This window comes from Trachurus japonicus, chromosome 9 (assembly GCF_045865225.1).
Source record: "Trachurus japonicus isolate A0001 chromosome 9, Traja_1.0".
In the NCBI taxonomy this organism is placed as follows: Eukaryota; Metazoa; Chordata; class Actinopteri; order Carangiformes; family Carangidae; genus Trachurus; species Trachurus japonicus.
This window is the reverse complement of record NC_140915.1, coordinates 32,709,204-32,729,011: the sequence shown is the minus strand read 5'-3', so window position 1 is coordinate 32,729,011 and position 19,808 is coordinate 32,709,204. Positions and strand designations below refer to the sequence as shown.

The 19,808-nt window shown below is 43.3% G+C and overlaps 1 protein-coding gene across 1 annotated transcript; it reads right to left on the bottom strand.

Moving 5' to 3' along the window:
• Positions 1-1,381: 1,381 nt before the first annotated feature.
• Positions 1,382-8,398, bottom strand: rflna (refilin A). The gene is made up of 4 exons (XM_085787473.1): positions 8,173-8,398; positions 7,686-8,044; positions 2,128-2,237; positions 1,382-1,999 (listed from the first exon to the last, which is right to left on the bottom strand). The coding sequence occupies exons 2-4, from the start codon at positions 7,902-7,904 to the stop codon at positions 1,666-1,668; spliced, it is 663 nt and encodes a 220-aa protein (XP_085643599.1). The 5' UTR covers positions 7,905-8,044; positions 8,173-8,398; the 3' UTR covers positions 1,382-1,665.
• Between the last annotated feature and the right edge of the window lie 11,410 nt (positions 8,399-19,808).

Here is a 19,808-nt window from a genome sequence, read left to right as displayed (position 1 = left end):
TACGACCATTTGTTGACACGTGAAAACAACTTTAAACACCCGACTGCACCAGCTACTCATATATTCACACCTAGTTACAACACAAGTGTTCACTTACTGGAGATTTACACAACACTATATTAGGAGGTGATTTTCAATTGCATCAAATGGTTCTTATGTAGCGACTGGTTGTAAATAGATAGGCTGCAAATACCAACTGTCACTGTTACATAGCAAAAGAAACCAGCTGGCTCATTGAGCCAAGAGTAATGTAGTTGGTATGTGAACTGATTTTAATTTGAAATAACAACCTGCCTTAATTTGCTAATTGTTACTCCCTAATAAAGTGAAAATACACACCAATACACACATATTCCTCCGTCTATAGGCAATAAGCATCACCACATTCACAAAAAATCAGTTTTATAAACTGTTCACTCCCCTAAAACTGTTTTTTTTAACATTTACTAAATAGCCGATATTCTTTAAGTTATTATTAAAGTTAAGCCTAAAGTCAAAATGCTAAGTCTTAAGTTTCAATGGTGCAATATGTTTGAGCATATCATTGGTTTAAAGTTAATGGCTCGAAAGTGCTGCATTAATGAATAGCTGGTGCAGTCCAGAGCTGTGTTGTGTACTGGTGATTCCAGGTTACAGGCTGCTGCTGGAAACACTTGTTGTTTTTGTGTCGGACTCTCTTGGAGAAGTCGACAGGTGAGCACAATTCATTTCGTACCAGGAGCTGTGACAGAGAAGCATTTTTTGGCAAAAAACTAAAACAAAATTGAAACCGCGTAACGGTTCACAAAGGTCGTGAATGTTGTCAATCTGATGTTGTCCTGGAGAAGCAGGTCAACAGAGTTTTTAAACATTAAATTGCTGCCGCTGCTCTGCAGCCTCCTGGAAACCAAACAACCTGGTTACCAAAAATGTTTTTTCTTCATCAAAGTATCCAGATGAAGTTGAGTTTTACAGGTGTCAAAAACAAAAACTGCAGCAATCCAACTGAGTTGAGAAGGTACTTTTCACCAAAAATCGCCAAATACTCTTTTGTCATCATGCTGTGATCCTTCTTTAGACTTCAGTTGTAACTCTAACAAAACAAAACAAAACAAGTGTTCTGCCTCACTGTGTGGAGCTCTTACAAAGAGATAAACTGTCTTTGGTCCAATTTTTTCAAATGCAGTACTGAAATTCTCCCCCTGCGATGCCAGGACTGTGATATATAGAAAACAAGTGCAATAAAGCCGTATTAGAAAGCTTTGCATTGGTGTGACTGGGGGTTTGGTGAGCTCCCACCACACGTCATCCTGACTTCTCTCTACACACACACGGACGTCTTCAGTCCGACCGTTACCTTCACCGAGGCTACGGTCCAACCTAAAGGACAGCAAAGGCCACCAATTTGTCAGCTCTGGTATTAAATAAGACATAGACCATTGAAGTGCAGCTTTAAACTGCCAGAGGATCAACTCCCTTTTTTAAAAGACTGCATCAGTAGAAAGTCTAAATACACTCAGGTGAAATGTCATTAAAGGGTTCCCAGAGTCTCCTCCACGCCGAGTAAAGATGAACAGAGCTCCACTAGAAGTATTTCCCTTTCATTATTTGCCTTCCCAAGTTCCTCGTCCTCCAAAAAACATAAAGAAAGATGATGACCAGGCAGTCCTCCTCCTGGTCCGGCCTCTACAGGTCCTCTGTGTAGATAATACAGGGACTAGTGTCCTCACTGGACTCCAGCTGCACCGTGGAGACGAACCAGCGGCGGGAGCCCGTGGCGTTGTAGTTGAGCGTGGTGCGGTAAGTGTTCTTGGCGTGTTTTGGGTAGATGATGGTGGTACTCTGGTATCTGATTGGCCGCTGCCGTGGCTCCAGGTACACCTGAGACTTGTAGCTCCTCCAAGTGCAGTTCTGCACCGCCACCACCGTCTCGCTGAAGGAGGTGGGCGTGGGGACGGGGGTGCAGTAAACCCGGTCCCGGTAATGCTTGTCAGAGTCGTACTTGACCTCGGAGTTGCACCTGAGGAGGAGAAAGTCACATCTTTTTGTTAGAAACATGTCTAAAACTGATCAGCAGGTGGCAGTGTTGAAAAACCAATATAGATGATAATAAGTGAACTCAACCACTGCTGTGTTTATGTGTCTCACTTGATTTCCTGCTCTGGTTTGGGGTTGACCTCGATGCTTTCTCCGAAGAAGACGGGGTGCATACGCGTCTTTGGGTCTGTTCCTGTGGAGTTCAGCAGCAGGTAGGGCAGCTGTGCAGGAGACACACACACACACATCAATGCAAGGCCGTAATTACCATATACATTTGGGGGGACACATCCCCCCCAATATTCAGATATGCTCAAAATGTCCCCCCCAGTATATAGCTATATAAAATAAAAGTAAAAAAATAAAAAAGTATCCCATGTGTTAGCGAATTTACCGTACTTTCCGGACTATAGCGTGTACCTGAGTATAAGCCGCACCAGCTAAATTTTAAAAGAAAATACATATATAGGCCGCACTTGAATATAAGCCTCAGGTTTTCATGTGGTAACATGAGATATTTACATGTACACAGAAAGACAGTAGGGAACTGTGCAAGTCTGCTTGCTTTTCCGCTGTTCTGGTTACGCTCCTCTCCTCCATGTGCATTTGTTAACAACGAAGCCGGCGAAAAATCAATAAATGGAGCAGTGGATGATGCTACATAACATATACGATGTTACGGCGTGTGTGTTTGTGTAGTCTTAACTGTCATGAACAACAGATTACGGGTTACGGAGCGCGTTTGTGTTGTGGTGTGCAGAGAGGAGAGCTGGGACACCGGGGCGGGGAAAAAAGTAGCGGCTTATAGTCCGGAAAGTATGGTATATATACAGTAGCCTATATATATATAGAAAGAGAGAGATTTGGTCCCCCCCAATGTGGACTCCATGGTTACGGCCCAGCATCAATGAACTACTCAACTGTTAGTAAAGATCCCAGTGCCAACGTGTCCATTCAAGGTATTCCTGTAAAAACAAGTCCCAGCAGGAGGTGCGGTTGGGTGGGGGGGGGGTTCAGCAGTGCCAAATTAGAAACACACTCTCCCATCCTCCCTCGTGAGAACTCACCTTGCATGACTATTACTACAACAATTAGACAAGAGCGCACAGCAGTCAGAGCCACACTCCTGTTTTAATTCAGATAATGACTTTGTGTGGGTCCAGCCAAATGAAGTGTTGGTGGCAAGTTTCTCACAAGCTTTCACTGCAGCTCAGGCCAGACCCACATACAGATGTGTGCGTGTGTGTGTTCGTCAGTGGACTGAAAATAGGCTCCCAGATGTCAGGGGCTACAGTAGTTAATGAAATGGGGAAATTCACTTGGAAGACGTGCGTCTCTGGAGCAGCTGGTGGTGAGAGGCTGAGAGGAGACGATGCTGTTTCAAAGATGATCAGCCGGCGACGGCTTCTCTTTCTGCTACAGGGAGGTCCAGCTGACCTGGGGGCTTGAACCAATCTCTAAACCTCTAGTCACAGACGCATGTTATGTCCTTGTCATCTTTCCTCTTGATTCATGTGTTCAAGTTATCAAGCATGTGTGGTGGCCTCTTGCTACACCTCATCTGATCGTGGCCTTCGTCACCACCATAAATCCACAACCTTCCATCTGCTGTTGCTGCTGTCTGTGCCCCTCACAAACACACACAATACTTTTGGAGACGTCAGATTTCATACATATTGAAAAGGCTCCAACCTCCAAGAGATACATCTGCAGATTACTCATTTTATATTCACAACAGTTACAAAACCAAAGAGTGAGAGAGCAAGAGAGAACCACAATATGCTGAATTTATCTTAGAAATCATATATTCTTACTATTTTTACTACATTGATTTTTATGGGATTAACTGATTTTTTTTTTCATCATCATCATCATCATTTTGTTTACTCCTCATTGTTATTATTGTTTGTGTTGCGCTGTTTTTAACCAATGTACGGTGTCCTTGAGTGTCCAAAAAAGCGCCTATAAATAAAATGTATTATTATTATTATCATGTTTTAAGCGCCGTAGAATACAACAAGTTCACCTCAGTGCAGACTCAACCAGCTGCTTTAACCACACAGGTGTGTTGGTGTGTTGACCTTTGACCCCTCCAGACGGACGGAGCTGCACCCATCACAAACACAGATGTTGTCGTACGCAGCGAGGTAAGGTAGCGGTAGTGGTGAATGTTTTCTTTCTCAAAACGCCATCCAATCTGTATTAAATGGCACCCCGACCACAACTCCAGCCTCCAGCTCCTCTCACGTTACACGGTGGGGGGGGGCTGAGTGTCACATGCTGCGGTTTGGCCGCTGTGAAGTGCACATGCCACTACAGGGGACGAGCAAGAACAGGCCAAGGGTACAGCAGATCGCTGTGTGGAGCTCGTCTTACCTACAGCCCACAACCACCACCACCACCACCACCACACTATCTGGATGGTGGGACTGGGCTTGCACAGCTGTTACTTTCACCACACAAGACTGAAAAAAAAAAAAAGGTTCATATTCAGGCCGTTCAATTTCTGCTGCTGGCACTTGACGAGCTGGAAACAGTGGGAGAGAATGTGACTGTCTGACTGTCCTCTGCTGCTCCAGCATGGAGAGCATCCCAGGTATTTGTCTTTCACGGTGAGTTCTGGCAACTCGTGCAAAGCAAACACTGCTGATTGGAGGATAGGTCACCTTCAGGCGGTGAATCCCCCCAGCGTGCACACAAAGCATAACCCCCCCACCACCACCCCCAACTCGGTTGCACATTTCTGCCCAGGAAAAACAGTCTGCAGCTGAGCAACCCACACAATGTACAATGCACAATGCAGAGCTGCAGAGAGAAAACGCCAACTCAAACACACTTTTCCGACTGTTTGGCGAAGAGAAGCCCCCGACTTAACGTCCTGTCTTTGCAGGGATACTAATGTGAGAGCATCAGTATCACATAGTGAGGCAGATTTAGAAAAGGTCATGAGATCTGCCTCCTGTCCATCCTCCTGGATAATCTAGCGACAGTTGAGCCACCTCCTTGAACTGGACGTGTCCCTAACCTTATCCGCCCCTGAAATATTCAAGATTACATAACCGCGCTCGTATATTTCATGCATCTATTCCCTCTTGTAAATCTATTCACATGTTAGGAGATCCAAGTGTAAGATTAATTATCCTGCATCTGCATAAATTTGAACCAAGTCTGAAAACAGACAGGCCATCTGGATGTTTCTCTACGTTTAATTTAGAAGTGAGAGCTCATCAAACACTTATGCAATGGCCTGCAGCCGCGCTAACAAGCCCCTGCACCTCAAAATAGATCTTGAGGATTGTTCTTAGGTGGCACACAAAAACAACACAAAAATAGATTTGCAAAGAGAGAAAAAAAAACAAAAAAACAAGCACACGTTTGCCTCCCCTCGCCCTGCAACCAGACATGTTCTCATACGGCTCAAAAAAACTTTTTTTTCTGATGGAAAGGTTTGATTTTTTTTTCCACACACACAAGCCCATAGACGGGATTAGAAACACAAGCAGAAACAGCCTCTATCAGGACTGATCTTTAAAGGGGAAACCACAAAGTAGAGCGGTCCTACTAATCTGAACCTCCGGAGGATTATAGAGGATCTCTCTCTCTTTCTGTGTCAGGCCTCAGCAAACCAGTGTCACGCAACTCCCAGGATGCAGTGCAGCATTTCTGAGGCCTCCCTCAGACACTTTAGAAGCCACCCAAACCTGCGCAGGCATGTTCTTAAGATTTTTGAAGCTGGGAGTGACCTGGAAAATGATTTTCAATCAAATGACTCTTGTGTGACACATATGTGACTGCAGGACGTGTCATTAAAATGCATTTGTCTTTGAAAAAAAAAGAGAAAATGCATCAATTATCATAAATCTTAGTTTCCATGGAACATAGTCTAAAGAAGCATGTTGTTTCTGTTGGACTGTCCTCAGCTAAACAAGCTGTAATATTTGCCTTTGGGTGCACTGACGATTTGGTTCATTTGTTGAAGAATTGTTGCACATATTGCTGCAAATGAAGCATATATTTGTGTAATATTTCCTTACAAGTCCATTATTATTATCATTATTTGAGAGCTAATGTAAATAAATGTTTCAGAGTTAACCTGTGGACTTCAGCAGTCAGTTACATTAACTGGGTTTACTGGTTTCCTGTGAGCAGAAACCTGTTCAGGCTGATAGTGAACAGTATTATCATCGATAAGGACGCCAGTTAGTGAGTCTACATAAACTGAACCAAATGAACAGGATCTGTCTTTTTTTTTTCCTGTTTGTATTGCTACCACATCCATACACATGGTGAACTGAACGTGAATAAATCAAGCCGGGCCACTGGCTTCCAGATGCTGATGTATTTTTAGCTCGAAGCGATCATTCATTTCGAAGCTCATATTAATAAACTTCATGGCGTTCTCTCCGACTTTATTTTGATACTTGTCTCTTTCCAGTCTGTTAATGTTCACACACTGAGCAGGACACAAAAGGGGTCACCAGGAAACTCTGAAGAAATATTGACAGGAGTTAGCCATCATATGACTTTCAAACTCCTGTGTTCAAGTTAATATGGAAGCAGAGGAAACAGAGTCAGAGTCACAGATACGATAAGCAAACATGGACAGTCTCATAAATATTTTGATTATGTGGTAGAGCCACAGTTTAGGGATTAGGAACAAATATATCTACATGTATTATTCCGGTACACAAATCTGACTGTCCTTAAATATTATTATCATTATCATTATGAAATACAGGAGATAAATAACTGGAACTATAAGTCTGAGAATTGGTGAAACTGTTTGTGTCTCTCATCTGACACTGCGTCGCTTTAAAGGGTTGCAAGCAGAAATGTTTGTAGTGGTTTGGAGAGAGGACAGAGACCTGCTCCTGGGGGGCTCATTTTGAGGTTTGCAAAGCGAAGAACCTGATTCATCATCTTAAAAGTCTCCACTTCTTTAGCCCTATGATGACAGATGTCAGCACACACCTAGAAGAAGAAGCGTAGCCCACACTCTCTGGTGCCAAACCTCCACTGACAGGCCATTTGACAGGTGAGGGAAGGAAACCTGATCACAGTGGCCATCCTTACACCCTAGACACCTTCAATCAGATTCACGCTACCGAGTGAGTAAAAGTGTTGTAAAATTTTATGACATCTTGTTGGGAACCCCTGGAATCCTGGCAAGGACCCCTGGGAGTCCCTGGATCCCAGTTTGGAAAGCCAGCTGGGCCTGATCAACTCAACGACCCTGATGGCACCACAGCCTCCGGCCCAGCTGATGGAGCCCAGAGGAAAGAGGACATTTGACTGGATTAGCGAGGGCCAGTGGCATCTTCAGCATGAGTGCAACATCAGAGGTTTTGCAAGTAGGGAATTCCGGACAGAGAGAGAGAGAGAGAGAGAGAGAGAGAGAGCTTCCAGATGTTGGGTGAGTGGGACTGGAGTGAAATCTGTTTCTGGCCAAACAATAAAATGCTCTCAGATTTTCAGTGTCTCTCACAGCAGCCTCATTATTTGCTCATTAGCTCCTTTTATCCTTTAACGCTGCGTATCAATGATCTGACTGACAGCAAAAAAATAATAATTCCGGACACAAAACAGATCTGGGAGCTGACCCCCCCCCCCCCCCAACTAAATTAATCTCAATTCAAACCACACAGGAAGCAGTCGGTTGTGTTTCTCACCAGTTTGCCTTCTCGGCTCTCCTTTCTGTAATATCCATGATGGCTCTCCACGGGCGTCGTGCAGCTGCTGGAGCGCGACTCGATCAGACCCGGAGACAGGGAGCAGAAGGGCGGACTGGGACTCGGGGGCAATCCCGAATCCGGACTGTCGAGCAGCCCTTCTCGGTTTTTTCCTTTCAGGCTATCATCCATCGCTTGTAAGTGTAGGTGCCCCACCATTTCTGGGACGGCTCAATTCAAAGTAAAAACAGCCCAGACCAAGTCGCACTGACAGTTTGGTGTTTGGTCTTGAAGCGCTCCGAGATCCTGAGCGCTCCTGCGTCGGAGAGAAACAATCCTCAACTTTTTCACGATGACTTCTGCAAGCAGAGAAGAGGAGGGGGGGAAGTCAGGGAATGGCATTTAACCGTTGCCCACACATCGACTGCGGACAAAAGCCCGCACTGATATCAGTCTTTAATTCTCTTTAAACTTGAGGCTACTGTACCTGCGCCTGTGAAGTATCCACCTTTAATCCCGACAGATAGTCCAGAGAGGCGAGAAAGATCACAAACTAAACAAACAACTGTTCAGTCGTCACACTGCGGTGTCTTACCAAAAAGTCTTCATTTAAAAGTTCGACAAAAACTCGCGCAAAACTCACGCAACAAACAAAAAGTGGGCCGTGCGTCTGGCACCGATCTGGATGAGAGCTGCTCTGCTCTGCTCTGACTGAGTGCGACTGTCTTTGTGAGTGTGTGCGCGCGCGAGTGCGTGTGTGTGTGTGTGTGTGTGTGTGTGTGTGTGCGCGCGCGCAGCGCTCTTCAGTGGAGAGCTCCCTCTTAATGATCCTGGCAGGCTTTTTTTTGCACCTGGATCCAGTCCAGCCCCCATGATCTGGATCACTTCCATGAACAACCGACAGGGGCGAGCACGTCCTCCTCGCTCCCGCGGCACCGGGTGTTTACGACAGGAACCCTGCTGCTGAAATGCCCTTGAGCAACTTCTCCAACCCCCCCCCTCCCTCCCTGGAGCTGCTGATTCCATTATATCTATCATCATAATGACTGGCCTGGTTGTTCAAGAGTTGGTGGGATAACTGTCAACTCATCATGTAGCTCACCATCAGCAAGTTGTTGTATTAAATAGTGATAAAAAATATTTATAATATATAAACAGGCTAAGCTATTAATTGTCAGCAGGTATTCGTTCAATTGCACTCTCCATAACTTAAGCCAATAATAATAATGTTATTGATGATAGTTAGGCTATTAATGAGTTGCACATAGACTATTGATAATTCATTAATTCATTAGTTATTAATGGGTCATCATAGCAATACGTTGTTAGGCTATTATTAAGGGCTACAGCAACAACAATTCACAGTTTATAGTGATATTTCTCATCATTAATAGCAGTTTGTGTATTTTGTTCTGTTTCTTGGGACTACACAGGGTTTGATGGTCCTCACTGAAACCTAACCTTTCTTAATTTAATTGACACATGGTGCGTTTTTCATGGTGACACCCACAGGACACATTTTAAGACTGTTTTTTTTTCTGTGGACGTTGTCAAAAAAATTCTAAAAAGCCTTTTGTAGAGTTGAAACTCCAAAATCCAAGAACTCTTCTATTCAATAGATGAAGTGACTCACAAATCTCTCAAGGCCAAAGAGAAAACTGTATTCAGACAGAACAGGCAGGATGTTGTGGTTTGAGATCTCCATTGATTAGAGACTAAAACAGAAAAATGTGGTTTATTATGTGAGTTTCTTTGTCTAATGGACCTTGTCCTTATTTATGTATCGATATTTAAATCTACAGAGTTCAGAGAGAAGCTAATCAGACAGATAGCCTATGAGATAAATAATCAAGAAGAACACACAGTAACTGAACTGTGCAGAAACTTTATGGCTGTTTTTTTTTTGTATTTTTAATGGATGGATAGAAACAGCAACAGCAGCAGAAACAAAAGCAGAAAAACAGAGAATTTCAAATGTGTTGATCTGTTGATCTGTTCAACTCTTTGTTATAGTAGCCTACTGCAAATATATTTTTAACTGATCTGTTATATAACCTGGTGAGCCCCATTGAGGTTGTTAATCTCTCATACAAGGCAGACCTGGCCAAGACCACAGCATAAAAAGTGCAGACAGAACAATGCAAAGTCAGACAGTGAAATCCATTAAGCATATTAAAAACAGATCATTGTAGAAGGAAAAGACATTTAACCTAGCAACAAAAGAGTTTTGATACATGCAGACTTAGGAACACTTAGTTTATATATTTGATATGTTGATACACTGTGATTTTGCATTTGGGTATTGACCATAGACTGTAAAAAACAGTAGGCCTATCGACATGTTATTTTATTTGTCTATGTAGTTTTATTTTGAAGGAGGTACAGCTTCCTGTAGGGTGCGACATGTTGCTGTGTTGTTGAGACTTGTGTCTTAGCTACTTACCTGTCCTTTTACAGGTAAGGACGTGTTTAAAAGTGCTGTTTGTAGTTTAGCAGAGTTCATATAAATTATCACGTTCATGCAGATGGTAATTACTCACCGATAGAGTCGTTTAAAATACTTACATTTCACTTTGCGCGAAGTCATGTGATATTAGCAGTCGTGTCTGTAAGCTAGCTCCGGGTGTATCACGTGGTGTTGGTCGAGCTACGTTGGGTTAAAGCGGGAGAGAGAGGGAGAGAGAGAGCGAGCTGTATGTAGCCTACTAGCTCAGAAAATATAACCAAAGATATTCAATATATATATATATGGTTTATAAACCGTCTTTGATATAACTTACTGTGGAATGGGAAATAGTATTATAATGTGCTTTCTTTTGCTTGTTAATGTTTTATTTACATGCTGAAACAATGGATTACCACAGTTCAAAGCAGCAGTTGTATCAGGATCAGAGAGGAGATGAATTTGTGGATGTAGTGAGGTGGAGTGTTACAGAAACTCAGGCTGGTGAAGATCATATCCACATTGATATTAGTTCATGTTATAGAAAGTAGAGTTCATTTAAATGTGTAATGGCATGATTGCATCATTTCAGTAATCCCAATGAATATACGTAATTGGTGTTAAATGGAAGACAATTGTCATAGAGATTGAATTTATTTTAAAAGTAATGAGAGAACATTATTTCACGTCAGATATTTTTGATTGTTGCAGGAAGATATTCCCTTTATCTTTCATTATGAATTCATGATATTGAGTTTATTTTGTTATGAAAAAAGAAGAAGGAAGAAGAATTAATGCAATACAGAAGTAGGCCTAAGCGGAATATTTGTGTCAATATAAGTCTTAAATAGTTATATCTTCCGACGGCAATCACTTATATAGAGTGTTTGGTCTGAAACACAGGTCTGTCAGTCACTCTGCTCTGCTGTAAGCCGAGGAGAAAACTTTCCTTGTATCCTACAAGCTTATCCAATGAGGAGAGAGAACGGCATGAAGGGCTGTGTGTGCAGCCAAGGGATGCGCGTGAATGTGGTGACGTAGGGACGAGGACCAATAGATCCATGACGAGGGCGGGGGCTGCCTGCTACCTCCATCGGCTGACAAGAAGTTAGCCAAAACGACCTAATCGCTCCTACTTTATCCGCACTGATATTGACTCCTTGTGTATTTGCACCTAAATTATTTACAGGATGCAATAATATACATCAATACAAAACCACTGCAAAATATCGTGATAACTGCATTGCAGTAAAACCAAGAACCTCCTCTAATTCAGATTTAAGATTATTCAGAAAGGATCCAGTGTTATACAGATGTGGGTGAGAACACACCCCAGTATCAGCCTTTGTTTCATTTAAGAAGTAATCAGTCAGCTGTGTTTATGGAGCAGGTTGGTTTGGTTCAGAAATGACTGAAGGGATTATTGAAGGATTAGTGAAGTTATTTTTCATAAGGCCTCTGTGTCTTTGTGTGTCTGTAACTATCCTGCCTGGTGTATTTCAGGACTGGGTGGAGACGGGCGGGAATGCTGTGCATCCACCAGTTACTAAACGAGTGTAAGTTGCACACACACAGACACACACACAAACACACATATGCAGAGCAGACAAAGCAGAACTGAGTGAACAAACCAGCAGACTGCAGTCAGAGAATCCAATCCACATACCGTCTACAGCACTACACTCTGTACATACACTAACTCTGCCAAAAGGGAAATCAGAGCATAAATAAGAGCCGGTGCAGAGCTGTTCAGGGCTGACTGTGTGTCCTAAGTGGTTGATTGTATCTTTGATGGTCCACCAGCTCTCCATGGTGATTTCTACAGATTGCCAGGAAATCATGCGAAATGTTTTCTGTTTTTTTCAGTTCTTGTTAAAAAAAAAAGAAAAAGAAAACTGAGATAACTCTGTTTGCCTTTGTTGTCTGGGTGGATGTACTTAATGGCATGCCTGTTAAGCTTGTGCAGCTGTAATCTTGTTTGCTGAGAATTGTTTTCCCTCCTCTGTGTTATTGTTTGGAAGCCGCAGCGGGAAGCCGTGGAGCGGCGCTGGGAGTTTTACTGGTGTTCTCTGCGTCAGGTGTGTTTTTGTGTCATCATGTCCATCTTAAAGAGCCCATCATGTTGATCCTCAGGCATTCGTGGGATTAGTGTGGAGATCTGGTACAGATTATCTGTAAAATACTGGGACACAGATGATGAGTGTGTTTGTGGGTGTAGGCTTGTCTGTGGATACACCAATGGGAAGAGTTGCTCAATCTCAGCGGCACTGAGGGAGAACCCAGAGAGGCCCGAAAATAACTACAGTGACCAAGCTGCTTTCTTCTTCTCACATGTTTCACAGGCACATGTTGGGGAAAACTGAACCATACAGGTCCACATTTCCTGTTTCCTTATTTACTGAGCAGAACTGTGTTATTTGGCATAGGGAAATATTTAATACTTAAAGCTCCAGTGTTGTAACTTATTTGGCTTTTTATTAGCAAAAATCAAATATTGCTTTCATAAATACGTATTTCACTGAAGTGGAATCACACCCGCATACAAATGAAAGCTTCCTCGTACCTTAGAATGAGTTGTTACAAGTTGTGGGCGATGCATCGAACCGAGGTGGCCATGTTGCATCGCCATTTTTTACGTTGAGTGGCAGCGTGACCGTAGGTAACCACGGAAACTCACCGGAGCTGTCGGCTCGGGGAGAAAGTTTTCCAGGTAGCGCCTGTTAAAACTGTCACCACTGTGTAGTGTGAGGAAGGACAGAGGCACTGATGTTGCATTCAGGTGCAGTCAGGCAGACGGCCGTCGGCAAAACAACCGGATGTCATTTTACTCCACCAGAGAAAGACGGTAAAACAATACCACATCACCATGACAACATATTGTCACGCCTGTATTGTTTTGCCTCGTGCTGGCGGACCACTTGTTTACATAGATGCTTGTTTATCCTGTTACATGCAGCATCTGTTGTCTGTCTGATGTCTGCCCCATTTCATGTGAATGCAACATCAAGAATACGTTCCGATATGCAACCGCACCGCTAGATGGGGGGAATTCCTACATATTATACCTTTAAATAAAAAGTTAATAGCCGTGTTTCCACTGCAGGAACTTCGGGGTAATTTTACGGGGCCAGCCCCGTTGGTGCGTGTTTCCACTGCAGGAACCTCCCCCACAGGGCCATTTACAGGAACTTTTACGGGGGCCAACGGAGTACCTACTCCAGGGTAGGTACTCCGTTCGGCCCTGAAAAGCTCCTGGGTGGGGCTCGAGGTTAACCCGGCGCTGATTGGCTAAAGCTAGAGCAGGCTCTGACGCTAAAAGCACCAAAACAACCGGCATTTTAAAACGGGGAGCAGAAGGGGAGCATTAGCCTAGCAGACACCGCTGTAAACAACAAGAAAACAGCAGGAAGATGTACACAAATGGACCGACGGTGAGGTGCAGACATTTGCAGTCTACGGCACCGAGGAGATTCAGAGGGGGTTTGAGTCATTCGCGGCGAAATGAAAATATCAGCGCACCTCAACACACTGGGGATCCATCACGCCACAAAACAATGCCGTGAAAAGTTAAAAAAAAAACAACAAAAAAAAACCTCAAGCTGGATTACAATCAACCGCCATGTGGAGAAACACACAAACCAGAAACGCGGCTACCGCCTCAGCTCCTTCCATCCTTCTCCGTTGTTGTTATGATTTTTGTGCATGTGCTTGTGACCTGCCTGGGTGACGTCACGGTCGAAACTGTCGCACAGCGATTAAGCGGCGATCGAAACTCATGACGTCGCCGCGGGGTCCTGTCTGCAGTGGAAACACGACCACTGAGAGGGCCGAGTGAGAGGACGGTTCCTGTAGAAGTTCCTACCCCCTCCCTTTACCAGGAACTTCTGCAGTGGAAACACGGCTAATGTAACCTTTAGTCAGCGAAAACACACACAAAAACAACAACAGTTAATCAATACTGAAGGACGTGGAGCAGGTCTTAGTGGAAAAAATCATATTTTCCTCACAATTAGTACCAAATGACAGAGTTATATCCTGTAAATGTTTGCTTAGAAATTGATCGATGGGTTCCAGAAAATTATGAAACCCCCCAAAAATAAAACTCTACCAAATTTCTAAGTAATTGAGACACTTTGTTTGTGGAAAGACATATTCCTGTTGATTTGCACTGATAATGTTGCAATTCAAGTACAAATCTTAAAGACGGACAGCTGAATATTGGACATATAAACCCAAAAATATGAGTATGGATAGGCTCTCCAAGGAGCAAGTAATAAAATATGAGGGTCACCCTGAACTGTTGGATATTGTGTTGAAGAGGATTATTGGACTGACAAGAAGACAGATGGGCTGTTGTGTTGTTACTGTGATACTGTTACTGTTTTGTTTTTTTTTACCTCTTTTTTGAACTTATAACCGTAATGTATTTTTTTTAAAGCATGTGCAGGACACATGTTGGTTTAACACCCAGTGTCATTCACATGTTCACACTTTCACTGGATTAACACGTAACAGAATTTGACATATGACAACTTTATTTCATTTGTAAAGAGACTTCAGCTGCTTGTATCACTGGGGAAACGTCTGTCTGCATGCATCAACTTGGGTTTCATGAGAGATTCAGTTTATTACTGAGCTGTCACATGCTGTCATTCCTACAAACAACAAGAAAAAAAATCATATTTCAACTAGACTCACTTAATGTTTTCTCCATGTGCTCTCTTCCGTCACCGCTTCAGAGAGATTAATTATTCTTTGAAAAAACTATGATCATTCATTTTGTAGATGGCTGTCTGCATACCTGTTGTATCCCCCTCACTCAGTAAAGTTTCTCTGTCGCTGTATATCAAACCTACGACCGTTTCTGTTATGGATGGTGGATGTGAGACATTGTGAAACAGACACCTTTACCATTTGGCCGAGGGACCGCCTCCACCTCAATATGTGGGAGATGATTAAGGAGTTCTGCAATCAGGACTCCTGAGAGTTCCTGAGAGTCCTGATCCCAGGGGGCTTTGAGACCCAGAGGAGGGAGGGCAGCCAAGCCGTCTGCTGATGATTCATTTTTTAATTTTTTTTTTGTGCTCCATCATCTTCTCTCTCACAGGGCAATCACTCACATCCTGCTACACACTCACACACACACTCAAAACCTGAGGATACAAACATGTGCATAGATGCAAAAATTGACTCAGGCACACATGTGCACATAGAGAAGTGAAGACAGTCAGTCAGACAAACACATGTAGGCGTACACACACACACACACACACACACACACACACACACACACACACACACACACACACACACACACACACACACACACACACACACACACAACACACACACATTCTTGTTGCAGAACCCTCTGGCTTGGTTTCACTGCCTTCACATAGTGTTGCCAAGCCAGCTGTGCGAACTGGGTCTGGAAAAGAGAGGGAGTACAGGTGTGTTTGTTTGCAAGACAGACAGACAGACAGACAGACAGACACACAGACAGACAGACACACAGACAAAAGCACACAGATCTTTCAAGTCTGTTGTTGCAGAGGGAGCTACACATATTTTCTGGAGGTGTGCGGAGTGCCGTGCACGTCGGTGTGTGCACGTGCTGTCTGGAATAGCTCTCAATGTAAACAAACCACAGAGAGGCCGGTCCTGGCAGCGAGGTTGTTTTGAGCAGTCGGGGACGTCACTGTGGTTTTTCCACACACACAACGCTCTTCTTCAGACTCCCAGCCGTGGATCTCCTCCACCTCGCAGATAGGTGACCATTCTCCAGTTTGCTTTTCGCACAATGTACACATAAACACTGGCCACTTGTTCAGCGTACTCATGTGACCCGCACACCTCTGCTCTGTTCCCTTTTGGCCTGCTCACAAAGGAGCTATGAACATGCTTTGACTGGATGATGGATGAGCCTGGCAGATTCTAAATATGCCATCCAGACCTCAAAGTTCAATCCATAATGCACCTCACTTCTCTGGAGCCTGGCTGCATCTGGTTTTAATGTGTGGAGACCCCTGCCAGGATAAAGAAGACAGTCCCTGCAGCTCCTTCTCTATCACCACCAAGCATCTTCTCCTCCATTCCTTTCTAATCTCCTTCTCTATAGAGATAGATGGCCCAACGCTGCCACCAATCACACCACGTTAGCCCTGAAGAAAAGCTCTTAATGGCTGTTTCTAAAATGGCTATTACTCTTATCATGTTTGTAAAGTATTTTCAGACACTTGAGGCCATTAGAAAAACACTTGCCCCCTGGCTTGGGGTTGAGCTTAACTTTGGTTTGACAGTTACGTGTAAATGTTTGGATGATCTGGCAGCAACGTTTGTCCATTTGGGTGAACTGGCACAGCATTTCACTGATATAATTTCAAAGGCTAAATTGGTAAGATCAGGTTCAGGTTCAGGTTACTTTATTGATACCCAAGGATAAACTAGTTTTGCAGTCGAGAGTTAAAAAATCAGAAAACGAACAATCAAATCAGAAACAGGACATTTAAAAAGAACACATACACATAAAACATGAGACAAATTGGACTCGACAGAAAGTGATCCTAAATGAAGTAATAAAAAAAACTCTGGAACCAAATGTGAAGAACCTATTTGGCAACACAAACTAACAAACTGTTTACAAATTGTCCATAAAGAAGAACTATGCAAGATTTTTAGCTTAACCAAGCTACATTTTTAGACAGCTTTGGAGTAATTGTGATGGTTTAATAAATGGCATGTTACATGTTACAAGGAAGAATGGAGGCTCACTGCCTTCCACTTAGCATCTCTGGGCTGAAAACCAACCTTGCAAGATCCAGGTGTCCCAGCTCTCGTCTCTGTGCACCACGTCACAAACCTGCCCCGTAACCCATAATCTCTTGTTTATGACAGATAAGACTACACAAATATACACATCGTAACATTGTATATGATAAATTACAAAACGTACCTATTGATTGATTTCCCTCTGGCTTCGTTGTAAACAAATGCACATGGCCAGGAGTAGGGTTAGCAAAACAGCGGAAAAAGCAACCAGACTTACATAGTTCCCTTTTAATTGACTGAAACCATCATACTATAAAATAGGATGACACCATTAACAACATTTAGGTCAAAGATTTGTTAGGTACAGTTTTATTTTGTGATATACCCCCTCTGTTCCTAACTTTTAAAATACAGCTAATCCTGATAGTAAAAGCTGATCCACTCTCTTTCCACTTCCAGAAAGTTTTCTTTATGAACTCAAGACACACAAAGCTGATAGGAGCAGAGTGAATTAACCTCCATGGAAACTAAAGCTCTGTCACATAAAAATGTCAGAGCTCCAGATCAGCTGATGTGCGTTTCAAAAACTTTGTCCTCTGTCGCTGTGTTTGTGTTAACATGTATCATCACAGCTGGACAGGTGACAGGTCTGACTGCAGATAAGCTGATAGGAGCCGATCGATCGGAGCCTAGGAGGCGATTAAAACCTGTCTGTACTGAAGAGTGATCTGACACTGCATTACCAGCAAAAGTCCAATATTGGCAGGTCTTAGCAGCTTTAGCACTTCTTGATGACAAAAATATGGCAAATATTTAGCAGACAGAGCAGTTTGGTTTGTAGAAATTAGACTTTTGTGATTATCATATCTTGACTTTTTAGAAATCATATTATTTCTGTTTTTGTTTATTATATGATAGATTAGACCTTAAACTTCCCATTGAACAGTGTTTCATCAAGAATCTTTTTAAGAAAACAATGATGCAGAGTTTAGACTGTGCTCAGTGGAAACTTGTTCACCCAATACTCAGCGGTGTTCCAGTTAATCTGTACCAGTTTAAATCCTCTTCCCAGCACTTTTACAGGCTCTGCTGCCGCGTATAAATACGAATGAGCGTCTTGGGGTGACCAAGTTGTTTTTCACATGTTCTCCACAATTTCACCAGTTATAAATCATTGTCTGGAGCTGATCAGTCGGTGTGTTGCTCGGTGCGGTCGACTCTACACACTCTGTGACCTCCTTACTGAGACTTCCCCGAGGCTCCACAGCTGTTGACCTTGCATGCTAGCAGCTCATCTACTCTCAGCTGTAATCAGTGATTCACCTGAACGTCGCTTCCTCTGACATTTTCGCTTCCTCGCAGCTTTGTGTGAACAGCCAATAGGTAAACAGCAGAGCGGCTTTTGTTTAATGTGGAACAGTCGGGTGCGAGACAGATTGTTTTTTTCTGACGTGTTCACTGATGCAGATTTAGGTTATGGATCTTTATCTATAAGTATATAGATCTATATTCTCTCAAGGTAAATATTCAAAGGTCATTTAAACGCATGAAACGTCATCAAAAAATTGACTTTGTGTGCAGACGGTCAATAGTGAGTCGCTGGTTTAGATATGACTGGCACACATGAGTCATAGAGCTGTCAGCCAAACGCCAGGGAGCCGGAGTGTCAACAATTTTCACCCTGAGAAAAATGAAATGTGGACAGAGATACAGTCTGTGCTTTGTGTCGAGTGTGTCGATTCCCTGTGTTATATATTGACTAAACAAGGCGTACAGTGGTCACAGGGAGAGCCAGGCTCAGTGGGGGAGCAAACACAGGCTGGTGAATGAGCCTCGGAAGATGAGAAAAGGTCAGCGCAGGGGTAGAGGACGGAGAGATAAGAGCTGTTTATGTTTCTGGTCCCATTCATCTCCATTCAGACGCATTCATCTCTACACTTAGAGAGAAAAGGCCCTGCCCTTTGCCCCGCTCTCTGCGCTGTTGAAGCATAAACAAGCTCCACAGCCCCGTCTTGTTTGCTCTGTGTGTTTGCTCAGGCCTTGTGGTTTGGGTTGGGAGTGTGAGCCGTGCATAGGTAGTAGCAGAGGTAGCTCAAAGCACCAAATCAAATCCAACAATTTGAGATTGATGTCAAGGCGACAGCAGCTCACCACAGTAACATAATATTTATGACACTCGGATTAGACTAAAGTGATTTGAGTCCAAGTTGTAGGAAGAACAAACAAGCCGTGACTTCCCCCTCGGTGACAGAGGGATTTATTCTCCGCTATATATTTTCACTCCAGCGCTTCCTCTGCACCGGGGATAGTTTAATCTCTGGCTGTTTGATACACCAAACGTTCACCTCCAAGTGATTTGTGCTTCACTCAGAGTTCATGACTTGTCTCCAGCCGGATTGACAGCACCTCTTATGCTTTGCCATAAGAGAAGGTTGTGTTTCCCATGGTACTTTGTGTTTGCCGTCTTGCCTGCAGGGATATAATGACAAGCATGGACCACCCATGTCTGCTTTGGCCTGAGTGTTATTGAAGGAATTCCCCAGCTACAGTGTGTGTGTGTGTGTGTGTGTGTAGGTCTCTGTCTCTCTGTGTGTAAAACCATAAGCTGAAGTTTATGTTTGCATGCTTGTGCTTAAGCCAATGTGATGAACCTTTATTTTAAAAGGCTGTCACAAAGACTTAAAGTGATTACACCACAATAACTGATACACCACAATAACTGATAATAGATCCTTTTCTCCTTCGTTATTCTGAACAAACATTTATTCATAAGTTCCTTCGAATATTGTGCTGCCAAATCTAGTTTAAGAAGTGTCCATGGCAACCAGCCTTTTTTTTTTTGTAAACGGTCTATTTAGCATTTATAAACGTATAAACAGTAGGAGAAAGTTAATCTTGAGCTTTCGAAATGT

Excerpts from the sequence above, each read along its gene's own strand:
- rflna (XM_085787473.1), bottom strand. The coding sequence starts at position 7,904 with ATGGTGGGGCACCTACACTTACAAGCGATGGATGATAGCCTGAAAGGA. Across the intron at positions 2,238-7,685 it reads AGAGCCGAGAAGGCAAACTG|CTGCCCTACCTGCTGCTGAA; the intron begins GTGAGAAACACA and ends TCTCCTGCACAG. Across the intron at positions 2,000-2,127 it reads AAACCAGAGCAGGAAATCAA|GTGCAACTCCGAGGTCAAGT; the intron begins GTGAGACACATA and ends TCTCCTCCTCAG.